Source organism: Rhinolophus sinicus, chromosome 3 (genome assembly GCF_057876585.1).
Source record: "Rhinolophus sinicus isolate RSI-liver-muscle chromosome 3, RSI-T2T, whole genome shotgun sequence".
In the NCBI taxonomy this organism is placed as follows: Eukaryota; Metazoa; Chordata; class Mammalia; order Chiroptera; family Rhinolophidae; genus Rhinolophus; species Rhinolophus sinicus.
In genome coordinates, this window is record NC_142503.1 from 89,692,097 (window position 1) to 89,714,385 (window position 22,289).

The following is a 22,289-nucleotide window of genomic DNA, read 5'->3' on the forward strand; positions in this document are numbered from 1 at the left end:
ATTGTCAAAGGCTCCAGTGGTTTTTCTATCTGTGATCAGCCCTTTGCTGGACCAAGCCCTAAATATTTTGAGTAACATTTAAATGTGTAATATTTTAAATTTAACACTTCCTGGTACATTGTAGGCACTCAATAAATATTAACTGAATTAATGAATTTCATTTTATTTCCTGGTTTTCTTAATTGTCTTTTGTAAGTGCGAACTGCTACAACATTGAGCCAATGAATATCTGTATTCACTAAAGATGTTCGGAAAACTGAAGGTTTTCTTCCTATTACTTTAAAAGCATATTCTGTGTGACAGGCATTGTTCTAAGTAATTTACATACTCATTTAATACTCTTAATAACCTTGTGAAATTCATAGTACTAGTCTCCTCATTTAATATATATGGAAACTAAGGCACGGAGGAGTTTAAGTAATTTGTTTCAGGTCAAATAACTAGTATACTACTGCTAAAACACACACACACACACACACACACACACACACACACACACACTGTTTTGGGCCCATAGGAATCAAGACTTTAAGAGAGATTTCACATAATACCTCAAGTAGTATTTTTAAAATCTGTATTCTCTCTTACTTTTTTCTTTACTAAACACATGGAATCCTATCAAGATTTAATAAGTCCCACAATAAATTACAACTAATTGCCACTGTTAACTAATTCTACATTGTGTCAACCTTTAAAACAAAAAGGCAAAGGGTTTAGCCAGGAAAATCAAGTTTATTCAGGACTGTCAGATGAATGGCAATTTGGAGCATGCAAACTAGGGGGAACCAGGCAAGCTGGAAGAATGAAAGAGAGGAAGGAGTGTGATTTTATAAATGAAGGTAGGGAGTTGGGAGAGGTAGTTTTGAACAAAAGCTCATTGGAGGAGAGCAAGAGGTTGGAGTTGTCTCAGCTTCTCATTGGTTGAATTATTGCTGGGAAAGGAGAAAATCTTTTCCTATCCAGGTTATGTAAAGTAAGCTTCTTCTTGCTGTGGTATGTCCGTGACAGCCCTCCCTTCATGAGTTCTGGACTCCATTTTGAATGAGGTTTTCTTTATTCATTTTCAGTTACTTTAAGTAATTGCATTCATGTAACAGAAAAGTAAATAACTCCAAATAACATCATTTTAGATAAACATCTATTTTTTAAAATATTTTTTGTTAAAGTAATAATGAATTTGTGTATAATAATTTAACTTATTATGCTTTTAGTCAGGTATGGCTGTATCCAGGGTTGGCTCTCTTAAAAAGTTCGTCACTCTACATTCGACTAAGAAGAGGAGCTTTTAAAAATATCCAATTACTAGACATTCTGACAAGCGGTGTGAAAGGAGTGGGTCTTAGTATTAGAATTTTTAAAGCCTCCAGGTGATTCCCACTAGTTTCAGGAACGCCGGAGGCGGGGCCTGGAAGTCACGTTGATTGGCCCAGCTGGGGGGGAGGGTGTGACCTGTGCATGTGACTTGAGGACTATGTACGCTTAGCCCGACCATAGAGTTGTGGAGCCTCCGCGGTTCCTAGAAGGTACGTAGGCGGGGACTTTCGGCTCCGGGCGCGCGAGTGGGCGGGAGAGAGGCGCGGGAACCTTCCGCGTTAGCGCCCTCAATTGGGGGATTGACGGAGGAGGCGATCACGTCACGGGGCAGGCCGGAAACCTAGAGAGGTGCTCCCAGCGCACAATCTTGCAAGTGGACACTTAGGACTTCCTGGAGCAGGTGCCGAGCAGGTTTGGTGAGAAAGAAGCTACTGTGATGGGAGGGATGGGTGCCGCGAGGAAGCCACAGTGGCTCCGCCACGGAAGGTGTCAGGGCTCAGGGGTTCCCCCCTTCCACCCCCGCCTTCCGGCCTTCGGGGGACGTCACTTGACGTTTATGGAGCGTCTTCCTGAAGATGCCAGCTTTTGAGTATGTTCCTCGTAGTCGCGTTTTCAGCGTTAAGGAAGAACACAGTCCGATGATTGATTGCCTGGTTGATACTTTTGTTTAGTTTGATTTTGTTATAGGGGAAAGTAGGATATGGTTAAAAGTTTAAGGGGTTCACATTGTGAAGTGTCATTTTAGATTCCGAGTTCCAAATGTACAATATTCACAGATGACAGTTTAGGTAATGAAAAGGTTGCGGTCCCTTCCCCAATGTCGGATCCATTATCAGGACTTTTTTGAAAACCTTCCTGCTTAAGAGACAGAGGGTCTTCTTTCATAATATTTTTAGGGAATGTAAACGGTGTGTGAGGGATTTCCTTAAAAATGCACTTACATAAAAAGCAAGCTTCACCGGTAGCCAGAAAAGCACAAAAAAGAAATGCAAATTACGTTTATCCCATCACTTGTGTACTCCCTGAGAGTAACAATATTGAATTTATAGTGTTAAATAAAAGCTGAAGTGGAAGCCACAGTTTGGGTGTAACGCTAGGCCAGTCACCCCATAGCTGGGGAATCAAAACTTCAACTGTGCTAATTTCCCACCACTGCTGACTTTGTCCTTAAATGAAAGTTGAGCTTTCTTCAAGTGGGGTGACCTTGCATCTTCCTAGCCAATCAGCTACAAATAAGTTAAATTGCACAGTACTACTACGCTAAAAGGAATGTAAATTTCTAATAACCAATCATGATAGAAAATAAGGTACATCGTCATTCATGTGTAGGGGGTATTTTTCTCCCCCCTTCTGCGTTCTTAGTTAACACCCCCCTGCAATAAAAGATTAAGAGAATAACAAACAAAAGTTTATTAACATAGTGTATATTCGTATACTCATGTATATATGGGAGATACCCAGGGAGAAGTAACTCCTGCTTAGAACTCAGGCTCTAAATACCATCTTAATAGGGAAAGGGGAGGGCGGATGTAGGCCTCTTAGAGGAGAGTAGAAAACTTTTAGGACCCGTAATAGGCCCTTAGAAGAATAGATAGGTCTGTTAGTTTGCCTGGGTGTGCTGTTGACTTCTAGTGTCATCTTGTGACAAGAGTCAATCTTCCCTGGTTAATGAAACTCCCTGGGAGGGATTTATGACAGTTGAGTCCCTTTTGGAGGATCTGTATTTAAGCAGATAAGGGGAGGTCATAGAAAGCCTCTCTCTGCATTTGCTGTTTTTCAAGTGCCTGCAGCTCAAAAATAATCAATATTCCAAAGGGGCATATTTTGGGGTGGTGTGTTCTGCTATTCCTCATAAGCTTTAAACTGAGTGGTAACTGCCTAGAGCCCAGCTTCTTAACACTGAATTTTGAAGTCTCCTTGTTCAAGGTTTATTTCTTGCTCAATAAAATATTCATATCAAGTAAATCTGAATTTCTTTTTGACAACAATTACGTCTTTGTATATAATATGTAGCCTGAAGTCTCTGATAACTGTCCTAAAGCTGTTTTTACACTCTGAGCTGATTCTGTATGATGTAGAAATAAATGAAGACCACCCAAATGAGAACAAAAGCTCTTCACTCAGAACCCGCTATAGTAAGGGAGTCAGCCACCGTCACTCATGTATGGCAGAGTCTCAAAGGCAGGGAGGGGAAAGCTTTACAGTGGGAGAAAAAGGAAAGCTGAAATATGCCCAGTTGGAGATTGGTGTGGGAAAGCTGGAGCTTTTAAATTAATAGAATTGAGACATCCTGGCTGATTGAGTAGGGGGTGCTTGTTTGGCTTTCTCTGTTGGTCCTAAATTGGAAGAGGGGGTAAGTATTAGGAATAAGCTGGCAGTTATTGACCAAGTCCTAACGTGGGACCTACTGTGTTTCCCCCAAAATAAGACCTAGCCGGACAATCAGCTCTAATGCGTCTTTTGGAGCAAAAATTAATATAACACCTGGTCTTATTTTACTATATATTTACTATATATTTTGCTTTTTTTTTTTTTTTTTTTTTTTTTTTTTTAACAGGACTTTATTGGGGAACAGTGTGTACTTCCGGGACTTTTTTCCAAGTCAAGTTGTCCTTTCAATCTTAGTTGTGTTTTTTTAACAGGACTTTATTGGGGAACAGTGTATACTTCCAGGACTTTTTTCCAAGTCAAGTTGTTGTCCTTTCAGTCTTAGTTGTGGAGGACACAGCTCAGCTCCAGGTTCAGTTGCTGTTGCTAGTTGCGGGGGGCACAGCCCACCATCCCTTGCGGGAGTCGAGGAATTGAACTGGCAACCTTGTGGTTGAGAGGATGCACTCTAACCAACTGAGCCATCCGGGAGCTCAGTGGCAGCTCAGCTCAAGATGCTGTGTTTAACTTTAGTTGCAGGGGGCGTAGCCCACCATTCCTTGTGGGAGTCAAGGATTGAATTGGCAACCTTGTGGTTGAGAGTCCGCACTCCAACCAACTGAGCCATCTGGGAGGCAGCTCAGCTCAAGGTGCCGTGTTCAATCTTGTTGCAGGGGGCACTGCCCACCATCCCTTGCGGGACTCGAGGAATTTAGCTGGCAACCTTGTGGTTGAGAGCTTACTGGCCCATGTGGGAATCGAACCAGCAGCCTTCAGAGTTAGGAGCATAGAGCTCTAATGGCCTGAGCCACGGGGCCGGCCCTATATTACTTTTATAATATAAGACCGGGTCTTATATAATATATGACCCGGTCTTATATTAATTTTTGCATTAGACGCATTAGGACTGATTGTTGGGCTAGGTCTTACTTTCGGGGAAACGGCATTGCTGCATTGGTTGTGGTTTGAGTTCTGGGTTAGGTTCTAGTTGCTGCGGGTTGCAGGTCAAAGTGCTATTTTTATCATTTTTATCCCTTTATGTATTCAGTCTCTCAGTGACGTGCTATAGAACATATTCTGGGGAGAAGGGGAGGGCAGGGCCACAGATTCTTTTGGATGTAGCTTCAGAAATTGATCTAGCTTCAGAAATTATATACTAAAAAGACTTTTCTAGTGGCTCCTTTCATTTTATCACATATTCCAACACCAAACACAGTGACTTTGTATTAGCGGAGGTTTGTTAGTCCTGTTGGAATTCCCTGTCCCAGGGTTGCCTGGTGAGAGAGGTTCAAATTCGGACTGCTTTACTCGTTATCTTTTTCTCTCCTTCAGCCTAGCCTGGCGGCCAGGATCGTGCCCCAGCTCAGAGACCAGGCCATGGAGGCTGTGTTCCTGACAGCCCTGTGGAAGGTGAGCTGGGTTCCTCCCCTGCTTCCTCAGCGTAGCCCTGTGGCTGGACAATCAATGGCTTTAACGTGGTGTTAACTCCTTCTTTTAGGTTGAGCCTAAAATTGGGGGATTTTTTTCCTTCTTGAAAGGTGAGGTAGAGACCTTAAACTCTGGAATTCAGACAGGTTCAAATCCATGCTTTGTTTTATATGTGTTACCTTCAGCCAGTTATATAAGTTCTCTGGGTCAGTTTCCTGATCTGTAAAATGAGCTAATGGTAGTACCAATAGCAAACAGTTGTGAGGATTAAATGAAATAAGGTACATGGAGTACTTTGCATAGTATCTAGTTACGTTTTAAACACTCTGTGAGTTTTAGCTATTGTACCATAGCTGTTCATTGTTTTTATCAGTAAGCATTATTGTGTACCTACTGTATGCCAGATACTGTATTTTATGCTAGGAGATCAACTCTTCCCTGAGGGAGTTTTACAAGACATTTGGAGCGGTGGATATGTAAAGTCTTATAATACAGAGATAAATTCTGATGTGTTAGTATTAAAGGCTATAATGGAAGCTTAGTTATTGCATTTGTAATGTTATGGCGGGTGATTATAAGAAGTTGATTTTGAAAGTAAGGAGACAATTTGGGAAGCTGTTGCAACAATACGGAAAGAACAATCTTGATCAGGAGGGAAGGAGCTGGAGTCAGAACAGACAGGCCACATTGCTCCAGCGTGTCCGCATGTTCTGAGGGGTTGCGAGCTCTGCCTGCCTTCCCGCTGCATCTGCAGCCTCCGCCACGGCCAGACCACCTGCGCTTAGCGGTGCGCAGCGCTCTTCCGCGCCTCCATTCCTGTGTCTCCCGCTCTCTCTGTCCACAGGCAAGCTCACCTATTCATGTTTTAATACTCAACTCAAAAGTATCTTTGTGAAATCCTCTCTAACTTCCTACATTAACTATATTATCCTCCTGTGTTCCCACGCAGGCGCTCATGGCGGGTGGAGGGCGGTTTAGAAGAACAATTTCAGAAGAGCTGTGGAGGCCTAATCCAGATGGTGGCTTGTGGAGTGATTGGAGTGAGTGTGGAGTTTTCTTTACAGAAGCTGGTCCAGTAAGCGAATGAGAGACAGTGGAAACCAGAGGGGAAGAAAGGCTCAAGGAACATCTTTTTAACAATAGGAGAGAGTTTAGCATTTTGCTGGCTAAGAGGAAGGAGTTAGTAGAGGAGTGAGTGTTTAGGAAAAAACACTTCTGTGTTTCTCTTCTTTCATGCTTTACTTCACTTCTGACACCAGAAGTGGGGTTTTTCCACCTATCAAGCAGTTTGTGACACCAGCTAGGTGCCCTGTAACGTAACTCAATTCTGACACTCTACCTGGACTTAGCACAGGACTCTACAGGTGAAGGTCTCTGTCCCACAGGACTGCCGTCTACTCCAGCCTCCAGTCACAGGTCCAGGTTGTCACCTGTGCTTCTGAATGATTGGCTCTAACTTGGAGTTTTCCATGATCCCCTCCTTGGGTTCTGTGAATTTGCTGCAGTGGCTCAAAGAAGTCAGGAAAACAGTTTGCGTACTAGATTATGGGTTTATTCTAAAAGGATATAACTCGGGAATAGTCAGATGGGAGAGATGCATAGGACGGCATGTGGGAAGGCATGCAGAGCTTCCGTGCTCTCTCCAGGCATGCCACCCTCCCAGCATCTCCACGAGTTCAGCAACCCATTTTGGGGGTTTTATAGAGGTTTGTTAGATTTGATTGATTAAATCATTTGGCCTTTGGTGGTAGGTTCAATCTTCAGCTCCTCTCTCCTCTTAGTTGGGGGGCAGGAAGGGGCTGAAACTTCTTACTCTCTAACCTTGTGGTTCTTCTCCTGGGTACCGGCTCCCAGTTTTAGGGACTTTCCAAAGGTCACCTCATTAACATAAACTAGGGTGTGTTGGAAGAATTTTATTATGAGAACTAGACATTCCTTTCACCTTTATGGGCTGGAGCTACCTCAGAAACCGAGGACAAAAGACCCCAAGTATTACTAGATGCTCATTTGCTCTTATTCCTTTAGGAAATTACAAGGGTTTTAGGAGCTCTGTGTCAGAAACAGGGACAAAGATCAAATGCACGTTTCTTACTGTAAATCACTATCACAAGGGGAAAGAGGGGAAAGATACAGAAAAGGAAGACTCATCGTCATTGGATTCAGACCCTGGAGGAGATGAGAGAATGGAATCAAAGGCAGAGGAGGAGGGATTACTAGAAGGGCAGCCTGAGGGAGGAGGAGAAGGAGGAGTAATAATGGTCTGGGGCGGCGGGGAGTGTGAGCAGTTGAAGAGCATGTGCTCTTGGGCTGTTTTCTGGGACATAACTAGCATCGCCTTCTGAAAGGCAAGGTAAGTTACCTGTCCTCACAGCCCCTTTGATTACCCCCACGGTGTATTGACCGCTGGATCATTGCCATGTCGATTTCTCCATCTTCCCTCACTGGACCGTTCACCCCTTGAAGCAGGGACTAGGGCTGCTGTGGGTTTGTACATTTGTGCGCTTAGCAACTCTAGGGAGCCCTGTCCACACAGCTGGGATGTCAGTGGTGTCCTTAGAGTTCAGCAGCACACCGCCTGAATCGCTGTGTCGTGTGGCCTCAGCAGGAGCTGTAACCTTTATTTTTATTACTGGCCTATAGCATGAAAGCTAACAACTCATTGGTGCTCAGTAAATGTTTCTTGAAGGAACAGGAATGATAAAGGTGTAGAGGACCACTGGTGAGGAATATGAGAGCAAGAGTTGTTGAGAATCATTAAGAGCCCAGCTGTAAAACTAAATGTACGGAGATAACGCAGTGGGAGATTAAACCATTTCACACAACCCGCCTCAGTGCTTGTGAACCTTCATGTAGATGCAGACAGTGCAGGCGGCTGAGTCGGTCAGGTTGAGGAGACTGTACAGGAGGGACATTCAGGACAGAGGTGAGAAGGGCTTGAGGAAGTCAGGTTTGGTAGGGAGGAAAGAAAGGCCATGTGATTTGGGAAGTTCTGGTGTCTGTTTCCAGAGGGGAGCTTCTCAGGATGGGGGTGGGTATTCCCTACTAAGGAGCACCCTTGTTCTGTACAAATACCCCCTGAACCCACACAGTGTCTTGTAAGAGAAAGTGGTGGGGAGACAACCAGGCCGCTGCTCCAAGGGCCTCAGTAACGTGTAAATGACACGCCTGTTCTCAGCCCACATGAGGTGAGCACACAATTGCAAATGGAAACTTCTACTGCAGACATTGTGCCGATCACTATATCTCTCTGAATGTACTCTCCACCCTTCCCTACTTTGGTCTGTGCCCTGGGAGGCTCATCTTTATATTCACCATCAGTAGGTTCTCTTGCCCTCTGGCTTCTGGTAGGCTTTTGACAATGGATGGAAGGGGTCAGGGGATCAGAGACTTGGAGGAAATTAATGTCGGGTGCTTATTCCCACAGCTCCCACCCTGCTGGCTGCCAGATGACAGTGGCTGTATTTCTCTAAGGCCCTGGCTCCAGCCTTGTTCCCTCTTTGACAACTTTCTGGATTCCAGTAACCCTTTCCCTCCCCTCCTCTTTAGACCTAGTAGGTAATGGTTCCCCAGCATAGCCAGCCCCTGCATGCTTCAGCAGGCTTTGTTGGTTTTCAGGAAGCCTGTCCATTCCATCATGACTAGTCTGCATGCTAAGCTCTTCCTTATGGGAACCCGGGCAGAAGAAATATTTTATTTGTAAAAGGTAGTATTGTATAGAGCAGGAATTGGCTGCTACCTGGACCTGGTAGTAAAGTTTTATTGGAACACAGCCATACCCATTCGCTTATCTGTCCTCCATGGCTTTCTTTTGTGCTACAGCAGCAGGGCTAAATAATTGCTGCAGAGACCAAGTGGCCTGAGAAGCCTAAAATATTTACCATCTGGCCCTCTAGAGGAAAAGTTTGTCAGCTCTAGAAGAGAGAACATGCCTGGCCTGAGGGTAGGAAGATGAGTTGATCTCTGCCTGAATCTGCCTATTGATTCAATGAGCTTGGCCAAGTCACTCTACCTCATCAAACCTGACCTATAGAATAACAATTGCTTGCAAAGTTATTGTCAGAACTGAGGCTATAATTAGTTACTGTGTTTTCAGGAGGAGTTGTCCTTTGAGGATGTGGCTGTGAACTTCACCAGAGAAGAGTGGAACAAACTTGACTGGGCTCAGAAAGACCTCTACAGAGATGTGATGCTGGAGAATTACAGAAACATGATCTTGCTGGGTAATGACGGCTTAAAGATTTGGCTTTGAGTGCTTTGAGTGTCTACACAAGTCCTCAGTCCATTTTCTGCAATTCCAAAATCAGAAAAAGCTCTGAAAACCAGAAGTATTTTCGTAACTCATTTGGCTACAAGACCCAACATGAAGTCATCGGGTGGCAAAACCTGATTTCATCCTACACGAAGCTATTTATCATCCTTATTTTTCCCACTTGGTCTTCGTTTTTGTTTTTTAGCATTAGAGATGTCTGTGTTTGATTAAAGGTCCAGCTCTAAACCCTGTTGAGTTGGAGGTGGTATATAACAGAAAATGACACACCAAGTCATCTTTCTAAAATCTGGAAAAATTCTGAATTCTGAAACACAACTGGCCTCCAGGGTTTCAGATAGGGGATTGTGGACGAGGAATATTTTCCTTTTGTTTTAGAGTCCATTCCCCACTCCCACTGGCCTCCTCCACAACTACCGTATAAGACCTCTTGGCATTGAAAAGATTGTGGCCTATTTGGATTCTAAACGCTAGCTTCTTATTCTCTTTAAAAGTCTTTTCTCTGGAAGTCGGTTACTTCTTTGTTTGCAGCATCACTAGCTGACCAGGAAATGATTCTTAACTGAGTTCATTTCTGAACCTTCACTGCTTCCGTCTTCCCCGGAGCCCGCCTTTGTCTTACTCCAATGCAGAGTCTTGTGGAAGTTTCCTGGATAGTTTTCTTTCTGGGACCACATGTTTGCCCCCCACACTGACACTCTTGGCACAGAGTATATCGTGGGATTGTCCACCTACCTCTGGATTTGTTAATGTTTATTTTCCTTTTACAAATTACAAGAGCATATTTGAATACATGGAAGGTATAGGAAAGCATGAAGGGAAGAAGAAAACATTCAGGGGTAACACTTAATATTTTGGAATATTTCCTTCCAGTTTTTTTGTTTCCCTACGCTTTTAAAAAATGTAGCTGAGCATATTCTTTGTATAATTCTGTAATCCCTTTAAAACTCAGTGTTACAACATCAGCATTTTCCCTGTTATTAAAAAGCCCCCATAAATACAGGAAAAATTTTAATGTAATTCTGTTGTATGATGCATAATATTTAATCATTTTCTCGCTTAAGAATGTTTAGCTTGGCTTTGTTTTTGTTTGTTGGTTTGCTTGTGTGTTTATCATCTATATTATGTTCCAATGGATATTTCTGACTATAAATCTCTATATGAATATCTGATTATTCCCAAATATATAGTCCCAGGATTGGAATTTTGGAGTTTGAGGATATGGGCACTTTTCAGTCTCTTAATATATACATATTTGAATGATTTTTCAGTAATAGAATAGAAAATAAAAACCATTACAGGCCCACTGCCCAGAAGTAACTTCTGTCAACATTTTGGTTTACTTTTTCCTTGTCTTTTCCTATATATGTATACTTACATATGTATACGCACACATATAGTTTTAAAAACAAAATGAGGATTGTCATACTGTACATGAGTTGGTATTCTGCTTTTAAATATCTAGGGGGCATTTTCCTATTTTAATAAATGTTTTTTGAACACATGGATTTTTAATATGTCTAATACTTTTGCCTTCATTGTATTAATGTGCTATACTTTAATTATCCCCCTATTAACATTTAGTTTATTTCCATTTTTGCATTGTACAACTCTGCTGAACATCTCTGGAACATTAATTTTTGTCCTTCTTGTTCCTTAGGCTGTATTGCTAAGAGTGAAATGACCATATCCAAGGGTGTGAATATCGTTCAGGTTATCAATAAAAATGACCAAATTTTCACAAAGATTGTGCCAATTTCTATTCTTAGGAGCCCTTTTGATTATTGTCCTTATTTCTTCTTGCCACTGTAGACCCAAAGGTTAAACTGAGCTCTAGGACCTCCCCCTGTAACTCACTAACCACCACATCCCATTTACTTCCCCATGAGTAGGATTTCAGTTTCCCAAACCAGAGGTGATCTGTCAGCTGGAACAGTGGGAAGACCCATGGATCCTGGATCTGCCAAGAGCTGGTACTAGGAAGGCTTCCAGTAATGCTTGCCCAGGTGGGTGAGAAGGCCCAGTCAAGTGGAAATCATAAAGAGAAAGGGAAGGCACATTAATGAAGCCTCTTTGTGTCCCAGATACTGAGCCGGGTGATCAGCATATATCCTCCCACTTGTTTATCCCTACTGCCCTCACGGTTGTAGGTATGACCACCATCCCCATTTTCCAGATGAAGAAACTGATAGATTAAGATACCTGTCACACGGTAGATTGCTATTTGGAATTTGATTTCAAGTCCTCAAAGCTCATCCTGTCTGCTGCAGTGAAGTACTTCTTTGGAGCATCTGTTCTGGTATTTTCTGACAGCTCTTGCTGTCATCCTCGATACTCTACCCTCGTTACTGATCCTTTCTACTTTCTCTTGTTCCCCTGCTTTCATTTTGTTTTTCTCTTCCTCAGTGTTTCTTGAGGTGCCTACTTTTTCCTACTTCCTATATCCTGTTCTGCTTCTACCTTTTTCCACATCCTTCTAAGGTTTCTCAGTAGAGGCACTTTGACATTTTGGACTGGGTAATTCTTTGTTGTGGGGGAGCTGCCCTGTGCATTGTAGGATGTTTAGCAGCATGGCTGGCCTCTACCCATAAGAGTCCAGTAGCACCACTCCAATGTGACAACCAAAAATGTCCATTGTTACATGTCCCCCAGGAGCTAAAATCACCCCTGCTTAAGAACCAATACTCTATTCTGTCGCCATTTGTACCTACTTCCCTCTGGTTCCTTTTCTATTCTATCTTATACTTTTTTCATTTTTAAGGAGCTGTTTCTCCCAGAATTATGAAAAGCATGCTTATTTAGGAAATGTAAGATGCTACCTCTACATTTATGTGACACTACTATCCATAGTAAGTTTGTTCAATAATGATGATGGGTTCGTTTGGTTCTCACATTTTCTGATGCACACACTCTTGTTCATTTTTTAGTTGGTTGAGGTCAAGAGCTCTTTCTGTTATAAAAGCTGGGAGTGCTATGGAAATCAGAATTTTGGCCTCTACTATAATGATGTAACAAAGTGAGCACCTCTTAGCTTCATTTGGATATCTTATGTCACAAACAGTTGACTTCTTTTCCCTTTTTCCTTCTGTGGTGGACAGGTCATTTATATATTTTCTTGTTATTTCACTAGGTTCTGAAGCCAGATACCAGATGATAAAGTTAACTCCAAAGCATAACATTTCTGAAGATTTAGAGTCCTGTAATGTATCAGTGGTAGGGCAGAAGATGGTCAAGAGACCTTCAGAAAAATTACTTAAATGTAACAAATTTGTGGACATTTATAGAGTTAGACTCCCTCCTGTTGGTGATGAATGCAACCAGGACTTCCTTCAAACCCTTAACCCTTTTCAGGATCAGCATGCTCAAATAAGGAGGAAGCAGGGCAAACGTGATGGATATGGAAAACCCTTCCATCAGAGATCATTGCTTTTGAGGCATAAGCAAATTCCTACAAACGCAAAATCTAATGAATGCAGTGAATGTGGAAGAGTCTTCAAGCGTCGGGCAAATTTTGTTCGACATCAAAGAATTCACACTTCAGAGGACCCCTTTGAGTGTGACATATGTGGGCAAGCCTTCAGACGGAAGTCAGCTCTTAGTGTCCATAAGCAGTGTCACCCTCAAGAAAAGCCATATAAATGTCATGAGTGTGGAAAATTTTTCCGGCAGATGGCATATCTTGTTGAGCATAAGAGGATCCATACCAAAGAAAAACCCTATAAATGCAGTGAATGTGAAAGAAAGTTTAGTCAGAATTCAACCCTTATTCGACATCAGGTAATCCATAGTGGAGAAAAACCCCACAAATGCCTTGAATGTGGAAAAGCCTTTGTTCGGAATTCAACCCTTAAAAGCCATCAACAAATTCACAGTAAACAGAACACTCACAAATGCAGTGAATGTGGAGAATCCTTTGGTCGGAATATAGATCTCATTCAGCATCGAAGAACACATACCAAGGGAAAATTATTTGAATGTAGAGAATGTGGAAAAACTTTTAGTTTTAAGTCAAATCTTCGTCGACATGAAGTCATTCACAATGGAGAGAGACCCTACAGATGTGACAAGTGCGGCAAATCTTTCAGTTGGCGCACAAGCTTTATTAAGCATCAGGGTACTCACAGAGAGCAGAGAGCTACGTGATGCTAACCAAAAAAGCTGCCATTTAAAGACCAGAACGTACCACTATTGCAAGTATGTATAATTTGATTGTTTTATGAAAATTAGTAAATGGCAACCAAACTAGTTTTTTTGTGGGGACCCCTTTTTGTAGGTGACCTTCTTGCTGTAGTCCAGAACTACCGGATAGACAATGTGATAGGCTCCTTTGTGCAGTTTCCCTTGAGACCTATGCTTTCATTCCCCTAAGTCAAGTTAAGGCGGAAGGAACGCATAGTAGCTTTGTTCTGTGGTCCCCCAGACTGGAGACCGTTGGATCGTGAACAATTTATGAAAGCCTTTCTTGGTGTCATACAGAGCAATGACCTAGATTGATAGGCTGTTTAAAAATAAGTGCTACTCACTAGTAGCTAGTGAGGTATGGAGAATTACTTACATTTGTTTATAAGATTAAGTGAGTGTGCTCCTACATTTTATTGTGAGTTCTAAGTCCGTGTTTACAGCAGCTGCTGTTGGTACCCTGCCGTGTCCCTCCGGCCTTACCCCATCCATGGGTTTCATGCACCTTGTACTATCTTCATCTCGTGGCCTGCGGGCTTTTTCTAAAACCATGAAAGGCCACTGTTCTTTGGGGGTGACTAGCACATCCTGAGAGCAGGCCATAACCAATACTTGATGGGAATTGATATATCCCAGGTCTCCCTCTCCCATTGGGTGGAGTATCTCTGAAGCATGTGCCGTACATTGGTTTCAGATTTTCCCATGGGATTACATACATTTACGCACAGGATAGCTGCTGTATTCGCTGTCTTCTCTTATCTGTGTCTCTTCTACACTCCACTCCCAGTATTTCAGCACCTCTACCCACAAAGAAATGGCTTGTACTCAAAAAGTGTCAATGTTGTCCTTGAAGAGCCATATCCTTTTTGTTCCCATAGTTCTTCCAGGCACATTCTCATATTCAGGTTAAATATAGGTTGAGCTGACTGTATTACTTACTTTTCCCTTCAGCTTACCAATACAAGAAACCCATTTGAAATTTTAATATCATAAACATCATCCTAGGTCTGCATTAAAAATAGCTATTTAGGGGGTGGCTGGTTAGCTCAGTTGGTTAAAGCGTGGTGCTAATAACACCAAGGTTGTCGGTTCAATCCCCACATGGGCTACTGTGAGCTGCGCCCTCCTTTAAAAAAAAAGCTATTTAGATCCTGTCATATTATTCAAATCCCCTCTTATTTTTTCTTTATTCTTTTCTTACTACCACCAATTCCATGATTTCTTACCCAGCAATAAATTGCTATTAAGAATGAGAAGAAAGCAAGTGGCACCCCATAAAATTGAGGACTCTTAAGCCTTATAGGAGGAAAATATTGATTAGTGTTAGGTTGTGTATTGGGTTTGAAAATACCGAATCAGTATTTTGACTGGTCATTATTGGCTAGAAGAAGGGGCTGCCATATTTTATTTCCCTAAGCAAAATTAAGAAGTTGAAATTTCTGACTGATGGGGAGATAAGCCAATGAGAGATAAGTCCCCCTTAACCTTGGGAGACGGTGACCTGTGAAAAGCAGATCCAGCCTTGAGTACCTAGAAGTATGGGCCAGGCTATTAAATCTATTCTGTTCAGATAAAGCACAAGCTTCCAGCTTTCCAGAATGAAAGGGCACAACTAAAGGATCCAAGGTTAACATGAAACACGCTTACAATCAGCCACATCTGTCCCCAGGGGAAGAAAAGATCTGTGCTACTCAGTATGGTAATCAGGAGCCCTATGAGGCTATTAAAAATGAACAAATAAAACTAAATTCCTCAGTCAAAACCCACATTTCAGGTTCAGCACAGATATACATCGTTTCCATCATAACCAAAAGGTTTATTGGATAGAACTATAAAGAGCCTGTAAAGACTTCTTACGGAGACACAAGGAAACTTGTATTTGGTGCCTTCTCTCCAACTAAATTAAATGAACTTCTTTCCCCTGTATAAATGACCCCTATAAAACGTTTTCATTTATGTTTGAAAATATTTTTTTCAGTCGAATTTCTGGGACACAAAGGAGGGAGGGATGACACTGGTCTGGTAGGCTTGTTGAACTTAACTTGTTTTGGGAGAAAGGAGCCCCCACCTCACGAGTGTGAGTGCAGGGAAGGCTTCCTGCCTTTCCCAGAGGCGAGACAGGTGCCAGGCCAAGGGCACAGATTAGCAGTGTCATGTTTGTTAACAGTGTAAGGCAAGAGCTCCAGACTAGTCCTCCGGAGAAGGTAATGGGAAAGAAATGTTCAAGTTTTGGCTTTTCTATTTGCTTAATGGACTGGACCCATTGTCTTCCATGCCTGGGTAGACTGAGCAACCATCAGCTCAATCAGTGAAGGTCGGGGGAGTCTGGCATCAACAATCTAGACTATTCCAATGGACTAGAAAAGGTACATCATTTCTTGAGAAGACCAGTGAAGCTGTTTCACCATATTTAAGTCAAGGGGAAAAATAAATAATACAAATGTTAATTTGCCTACTTTAGGTAAAATGCTAAATTAGAAATTAAAAAACAGGGTGTGTTAAATCTTAAATAAGATATAAAAGTTGACAAATGTTTTATTTTCTCATATTTTTATACACTTGAGTCACAGTTGACTAAAATATCATGTAATATGGTTTATGTGCATGACCAAAATGCAGCTCACATTCAAGTTTTGACAACACCTGTATGAATCTAGACCAGGGGTGTCCAAACTGCGGCCCGTGGGCCAACTGCGGCCTGCAATCCATTGTTAATTGGCCCGCAGCAAATTCCAAAAACATATTTAGTTAAATAAACCAGGTGAGGCAATACATACTTCACCTCGAGTGAGTAGCCCGGCTGTTTGTATATTTTACTGCAAATGGCCCTTGGTAAAAAACGTTGAAAAAAGTTTGGACACCCCTGATCTAGACCTTGTTCAAGTTCATTCTCAACTGTAACTTCATCAAGGTGGCTTCTCCATTTGTCAACATTTCTTAGCTGGTGGAAATTAGGTGCAAACAAGTATTAGGTTGGTGCGAAAGTAATTGCAGTTTTTGCAATTTTTTAACCGTCTAAACCGCAATTACTTGTGCACCAACCTAATATAAAGCAAAAACACATAATATTCAAAAATAAATTTTAGAATAAAGTAGAAATAAATGACTTCCTGGCAAAATAAATTTTCAGTTAAGTTCTCAGATTTTTTAAAGTAAATTCGTGGCTACTTACTTGTGTCTCTATTGTAAATGGATATTTTTCCCACTTCCATTCTGAAGTGCATATGGCTAATATAAGTGAATCGGTAATGATGTTGTTATTCTGAAATATTAATAATTTCAAATTTAGAAAAAATTAGATAATACAGAAAACTCCCTTGTACCATTTACCTAGATTCACCAAATTTAGCATTTTGCCACCTTTCTATGGGATACTTTTTAGCAGTTTGAGTAATCTAGATACAGATATATAGATATAGATATATACAAAAATCAATCTAGTTCCAAAATGACATTTAAAGTAGTATATGCTCTTAAAATTCTGAAAGCTGCAATACTACATGTATTTATGGATGTAAGATCTTATAAGTAAAATATAAAATGGGGAAAAGGACACATAATTTCAGGATAGTTATTCTTTCTGATGAGAAAGAGAAAAGAATGGGATTAGAGAGGGGACATGAGGGTCCTTAACAGTATATGTTGTTTTATTTCTTTAAAAAATGATCTGAAACAAATCTGGCATTTTAAGAACTGATAAATCTGTGTGGTGCCTATGTGAATGTTCTTTAAAATCAATCTATTTTGTGTACTTGTCTGTATGTTAGCAATATTTCACAATAAACTTGTCTATGTTTATTGTGAAATAATGTAATTCAAAAGTACATGAAGATACGTGACAGTAAATAATTATAAAAAGAACTCCGCATGCATCTTAATCCTAGTTAAGAAATAGATCATTTTCAGAATCATGAAAGCTCCTTGTATTCTCTCCAAACTTAGCTCCCTCCTCTTTACTAAAGATTCACAAGTACTGTGAGTGTTATGTTAAGCACTCCCTTGTATAATGTATACATACCATCTATTTATATCTCGACACTATATTACTTAGCTTTGCTTTTTCTGGAATTTTACATACATTCAATTATACTCTTATCCCTTCTCTGGGACACATATGTTTTGAGAATCATCCAAATTTCTGTGTGGTTTAATCTTATTCACTGATACTGGGCCGTGAGCAGCCGTAGGTTGGAGTGAGCAGCTGTGGGCTGCCACAGGCCACTGTGTGCTGCCATGAGCGGCCGATAGCCAGCGTGAGTGGCCAGCAGCTGGCGAGAGCTGCCGTGAGCTGCGGTGAGCGGCCGACCGATGCCTGGTGACTGTCTGGCTCAGCCGGGGGAGCGCAAGGCTCATAATACCAGCATGGGCCAGGGAGCTGTGTCCTACGTAACTAGACTGAGAAACAAAGGCTTGAATCGGAGTGGGGTGGGGGGCAGAAGAAGGGGAAGGAAATAAAAAAAGTAATGCCAAACTTTTCTATAATACATGTAGCAATTTACATCCCCAACAGCAATAGATGAGAGTTCCTGCCACTGTATGTTTATCAATACTTGCTTCTGACAGATTTTTAAAGATTGATATTCTGTAAGGTATAAAATAGTATCTAATTATGGGTTAATTTGCATTTCTCTTATTACTAATGTAATTGAACATCTTTTCGTTACCATGGGTTGCGCTTCCTATTTTGTTTGTCTTTTCCTAATCTTAATGTAGTTGAATTTATCAATCTTTTCTTTTATGATGGTGCTTTTTGAGTCTTGATGCAGATTGCTACCAATTTATCAGAAATGTTTTTGTTCTTTCTGGGCACACAGCTAGACCACATTTCACAGCTTGTGCTGTTCACTGTAGTGAGGTGACTGAATTCTAACCCGTTGGAGTGTGAGTACAGATGACGTGTGCCACTTTTTGGCTTGGCCCGTAAAAGCCCTCACACCTCCATGCTCTTTTCCTCTTTACAGTTGACTAGATTAGAAAACGCAGGGCATCTTGGAAGCTGTGTATTGAAGATGGAAGAGCTGTCATCAGATTGACGGCTTGGAGAGGAGCCACCCTGGGAGTCATGTTTGTGTGCCTTAAACTATTACCGTGTTTCCCCGAAAATAAGACCCAGCCAGACAATCAGCTCTAATGCGTCTTTTGGAGCAAAAATTAACATAAGACCCGGTCTTATGTTACTATAAATTAACATAAGACCCGGTCTTATTTTATAGTAAATACCCTCTCCTTATTTTATAGTAAAATAAGACCGGGTCTTATATAAGACCGAGTCTTATGTTAATTTTTGCTCCAAAAGACGCATTAGAGCTGATTGTCCTGCTAGGTCTTATTTTTTGGGAAACACAGTATAGGATTGAGAAATGAACAACTATAACTTTTTGGGTCTATTTTGTAGAGCTGTTATAATTAAGCTAACTTAATGCAGAGTATTAAGATATTCTTTATTAATCTGAGATCAGGACAATACCTCCTATGTTTTTTCCCCAAAGACTTGTGTTTCAGTAAAAAAAACTGTATGAATTATTGAACAAATAACTAAGCTTGATCTTTTAGCAGTTTCTGTCTGCTATGTGTTCAGTTGTGTATCCACCCCCAAAAATGTATGTGTTGAAGTTCTAAACCCTAGTACCTCAGAATGTGACTGTATTTGGAAATAGGGCCTTTAGGAGGTGATTAAGTTAAAATAAGGTCACTAGGGTGGGCTGCAATCCAATCTGACTGGTGTCCTTAGATAAAGAGGAAATTTGGATTCAGATCTATACAAAAGGAAGACCATGTGAAGACACAGGGAGAAGAGAGCCATCTACAAGCCAAGGAGAGAGGCCTCGGAAGGAACCAACCCTGCCAACACCTTAATCTTGGAATTTCAGCCTCTAGAACTATGAGAAAATAAATTCCTGTTCTGGCTGGTTTGGTCCTGGTGAGGACTCTACCTGGCTGGCCGAGAGGTGCTCTGTCTTCACATGGTGTTTCCTCAGTGAATGTGTGACAAGGAGCGAGCCAGCTTTCTGATGTTTCTTCTTAGAAGGACACTAATCCTGTTGGATCAGTGCCCCGCCTTATGAGCTCATTTAACTTTAATGACTTTAGAGGCCCCATCTCCAAAAGCAAGACAGGGAGTTAGGGTTTCAATACATGAATTTTAGAGGGACACAAACCTTCAGTCCATAACAAATGTCTACAAGTACATCAGTAATATGGATACATTTCAAAAATGTAAGTGAAATGAATTAGACACGAGAATATATACTGGGTGATTCCATTTATATAAAGTACAAAAACAAGTAAGACTATGTTGCTTGAAGACAAGCTAATGCCTTTGGTTGGGAGATAATGATTGGAGTGGAGCACAAGGTGGAGGGACTTTTGGGGGCTGGTAATGTTTATTGATTGGGATGCTAGTTAAGTGGGTGTATTTGTAACATTCATCAAATTTGTTTATATTGTAAATTATACTTTGTTACAGGTTTTTTAAAAACCCAAGGGGTCCAGTGATATAATGCAAAAGACCTTTCCAAAGATCAAGATCTTTAAGATGCCCATAGACCTTAACTTTAGTACTTTACAAGAATTGTAATTATTTCCTGATTCTTTCCGAGTTGCTTTCATTTGAGGAAGAAGTGGCTGGGTGTTTCAACAGGGAGAAGTGGGAAGACTTGAACTTGGCTCAGAAGGGTCTCTGCCGAGACATAATGCTGGAGAATGCAGCAAACAGGTCTTGCTCCGTCCCTACAGTTTGGCCTTGTTTGTGGGGTTCTAGATATATATATATATATATATATATATATATATATATATATATATATATATATATATATAAAATTTTACATAGGTAGATGTAGATATTTATATGTATATATATATATATATGTACATATATATATGTATTTATAAATATATATATATATAAATGTCTAAGGCCTATATATAAAAATATCCATAATCCTTTTATTTCCAATTCTAAAAATCTTAAAATCTCTGAGGGCAAAAATGTTTTCTCATAATCCACTTGGTTACCAAACCTGAGCTGATCTGAACTCTGGTGGCAAAATAAGGTTTACAGTCCCAGTGGGCATTTTCATATTCATGTATTTTGTTTCAGAAATATTAACATGTTGGATTATGGAGTATTGGCCTAACCCCCTATGTGGTGTTATGTAAATACCTTTCTAAAAACTAAAAGATTCTGATTTTTGAAGACACGTGGCCCCAAGGCTTTATTTAGATCAAGGATTTTGCATCTATGTGTATGGGAGATTTTGGAGCTCAGAGTAACATTAACTTCCCCACCCACCTCCACAAGGAAGGACTTGAGGGACATGTGTCAGGAAAGAGTAGCAGCCCTATTGGACTGACAATTACCCTCTCCAAGCACTTTCCTTCCCCCACTGCCAAGTGGTAGCCATAAAACTCCCTGATAAAACAAAACAATGGCAGCTTTGGTTGTATGGATGAGAACTGACCTGGAGATCAGCAATCTGGTCAGACAGAAGATTGAATTACAAGCAGTACATTTAGCTATAGGAGAACCAGAGACATGCCCCAAAGGCTATTCGTGGCTGTGGCCAACAGCTAAGCCATATATATAATCTAGTAAATGGGTCTTGGACAATTAAAAATAATAAAAATGGGGAGCCCAATTATGATAAGCCCTTTGCTCACCAAAAGAATCCAACATGGATTCGGAAGGGGACAGGAGTGCTAAGATAGATTATCTAGACCAATCATTCAAAGTGACAGTGTGGCTCAAGATTGAGTGGCCACTGAGTCCCCCAAGCCATGCTGTGCTTGTCCAATGATCCCCCATTCCATTATGACACCTGCTAGGTCAATAATGGTTGCCAAAGACTATTCAGAATCCTACCAGAAAGTAAGCATGTGGGAAGAGGGGGGCTCACCTGCTCAGCTTCAGCAGGACCCTCTACTTGGGCCTGGTAAACAGCCCTGCCTTGCGCACCTTCTGGGAACCCTGGATTGTTGGAGACCCTCTGATCCCTCACTCCGGCCAGGCTCCTGACTCTGCAGTTCCCGCTAGGGGGCACCAGGAACTTTCCTTTTAATTTCTGCTCTGGAGAACTTTCTGCTCTGGAGACCTAGAAGTTGCAAGTAGGGTGCCCAACCTTCTAGAATAGAATTTGAAAATTTTAAAACGACGTTCTAAGACAAAGATTTTAATGACTTTATAACTCTCTCTCCCAGCTCCAGTCAGGTCTTCTGTGACTTTGGTAGCAAAAATCTAGGTTTACCATTTTGTCAGACACTGCTTGATACTATGGGAAAAAACACGTAATAATATGGTTCCTTACTGTTATGGAGCTAATTAAGGTAAGTGAGGTTGTCAGTGTGGGGCTTTCATTGATAGGACCGGTGTCCTTATAAGAGGAACAGACACCAGAGTTCTCTTTCTGCCCACCACACAGGAAAAGCCATGTGAAGACACAGTGAGAAGGCAGCTGTCTACAAGACGGGAAGATGCATCAAGACACCAACCTTTGACGGCACCCTGATCTTGGACTTCCAGCCTCCAGTACTGTGAGAAAATAAATTTATGCTATTTATCCACCCAGTCTGTGGTATTTTGTTATGGCATCAGAACAGACTAAGACACCCTTTATAATCTAGGTATCAGAGATGGCATATACTCGTACACATTAACTTACTGTATGTAGTAGTTTGCAAATGTTTTCAGAAATGAAATTTTAAAGTTGTTTTTTACAAAAGTGGAATTTTTCCT

General features: G+C 41.2%; 1 protein-coding gene across 13 annotated transcripts; it reads left to right on the forward strand.

Moving 5' to 3' along the window:
- The first annotated feature begins 676 nt into the window (after positions 1-676).
- On the forward strand, positions 677-22,118 carry ZNF789 (zinc finger protein 789). Of its 13 annotated transcripts, none has more exons than XR_016020724.1 (8): positions 677-1,730; positions 5,014-5,091; positions 5,761-5,953; positions 6,059-6,149; positions 9,203-9,329; positions 11,269-11,382; positions 12,507-13,570; positions 21,976-22,118. XR_016020724.1 is itself a non-coding variant. In XM_088796706.1 (5 exons), the coding sequence occupies exons 2-5, from the start codon at positions 5,059-5,061 to the stop codon at positions 13,517-13,519; spliced, it is 1,287 nt and encodes a 428-aa protein (XP_088652832.1). In that variant the 5' UTR covers positions 697-1,730; positions 5,014-5,058; the 3' UTR covers positions 13,520-13,827. The 13 variants fall into 13 exon arrangements, 1 of the variants encoding a protein (XP_088652832.1); XR_016020725.1 differs by having other exon boundaries at positions 677-1,725; XR_016020726.1 differs by lacking the exon at positions 5,761-5,953.
- Positions 22,119-22,289: the final 171 nt, after the last annotated feature.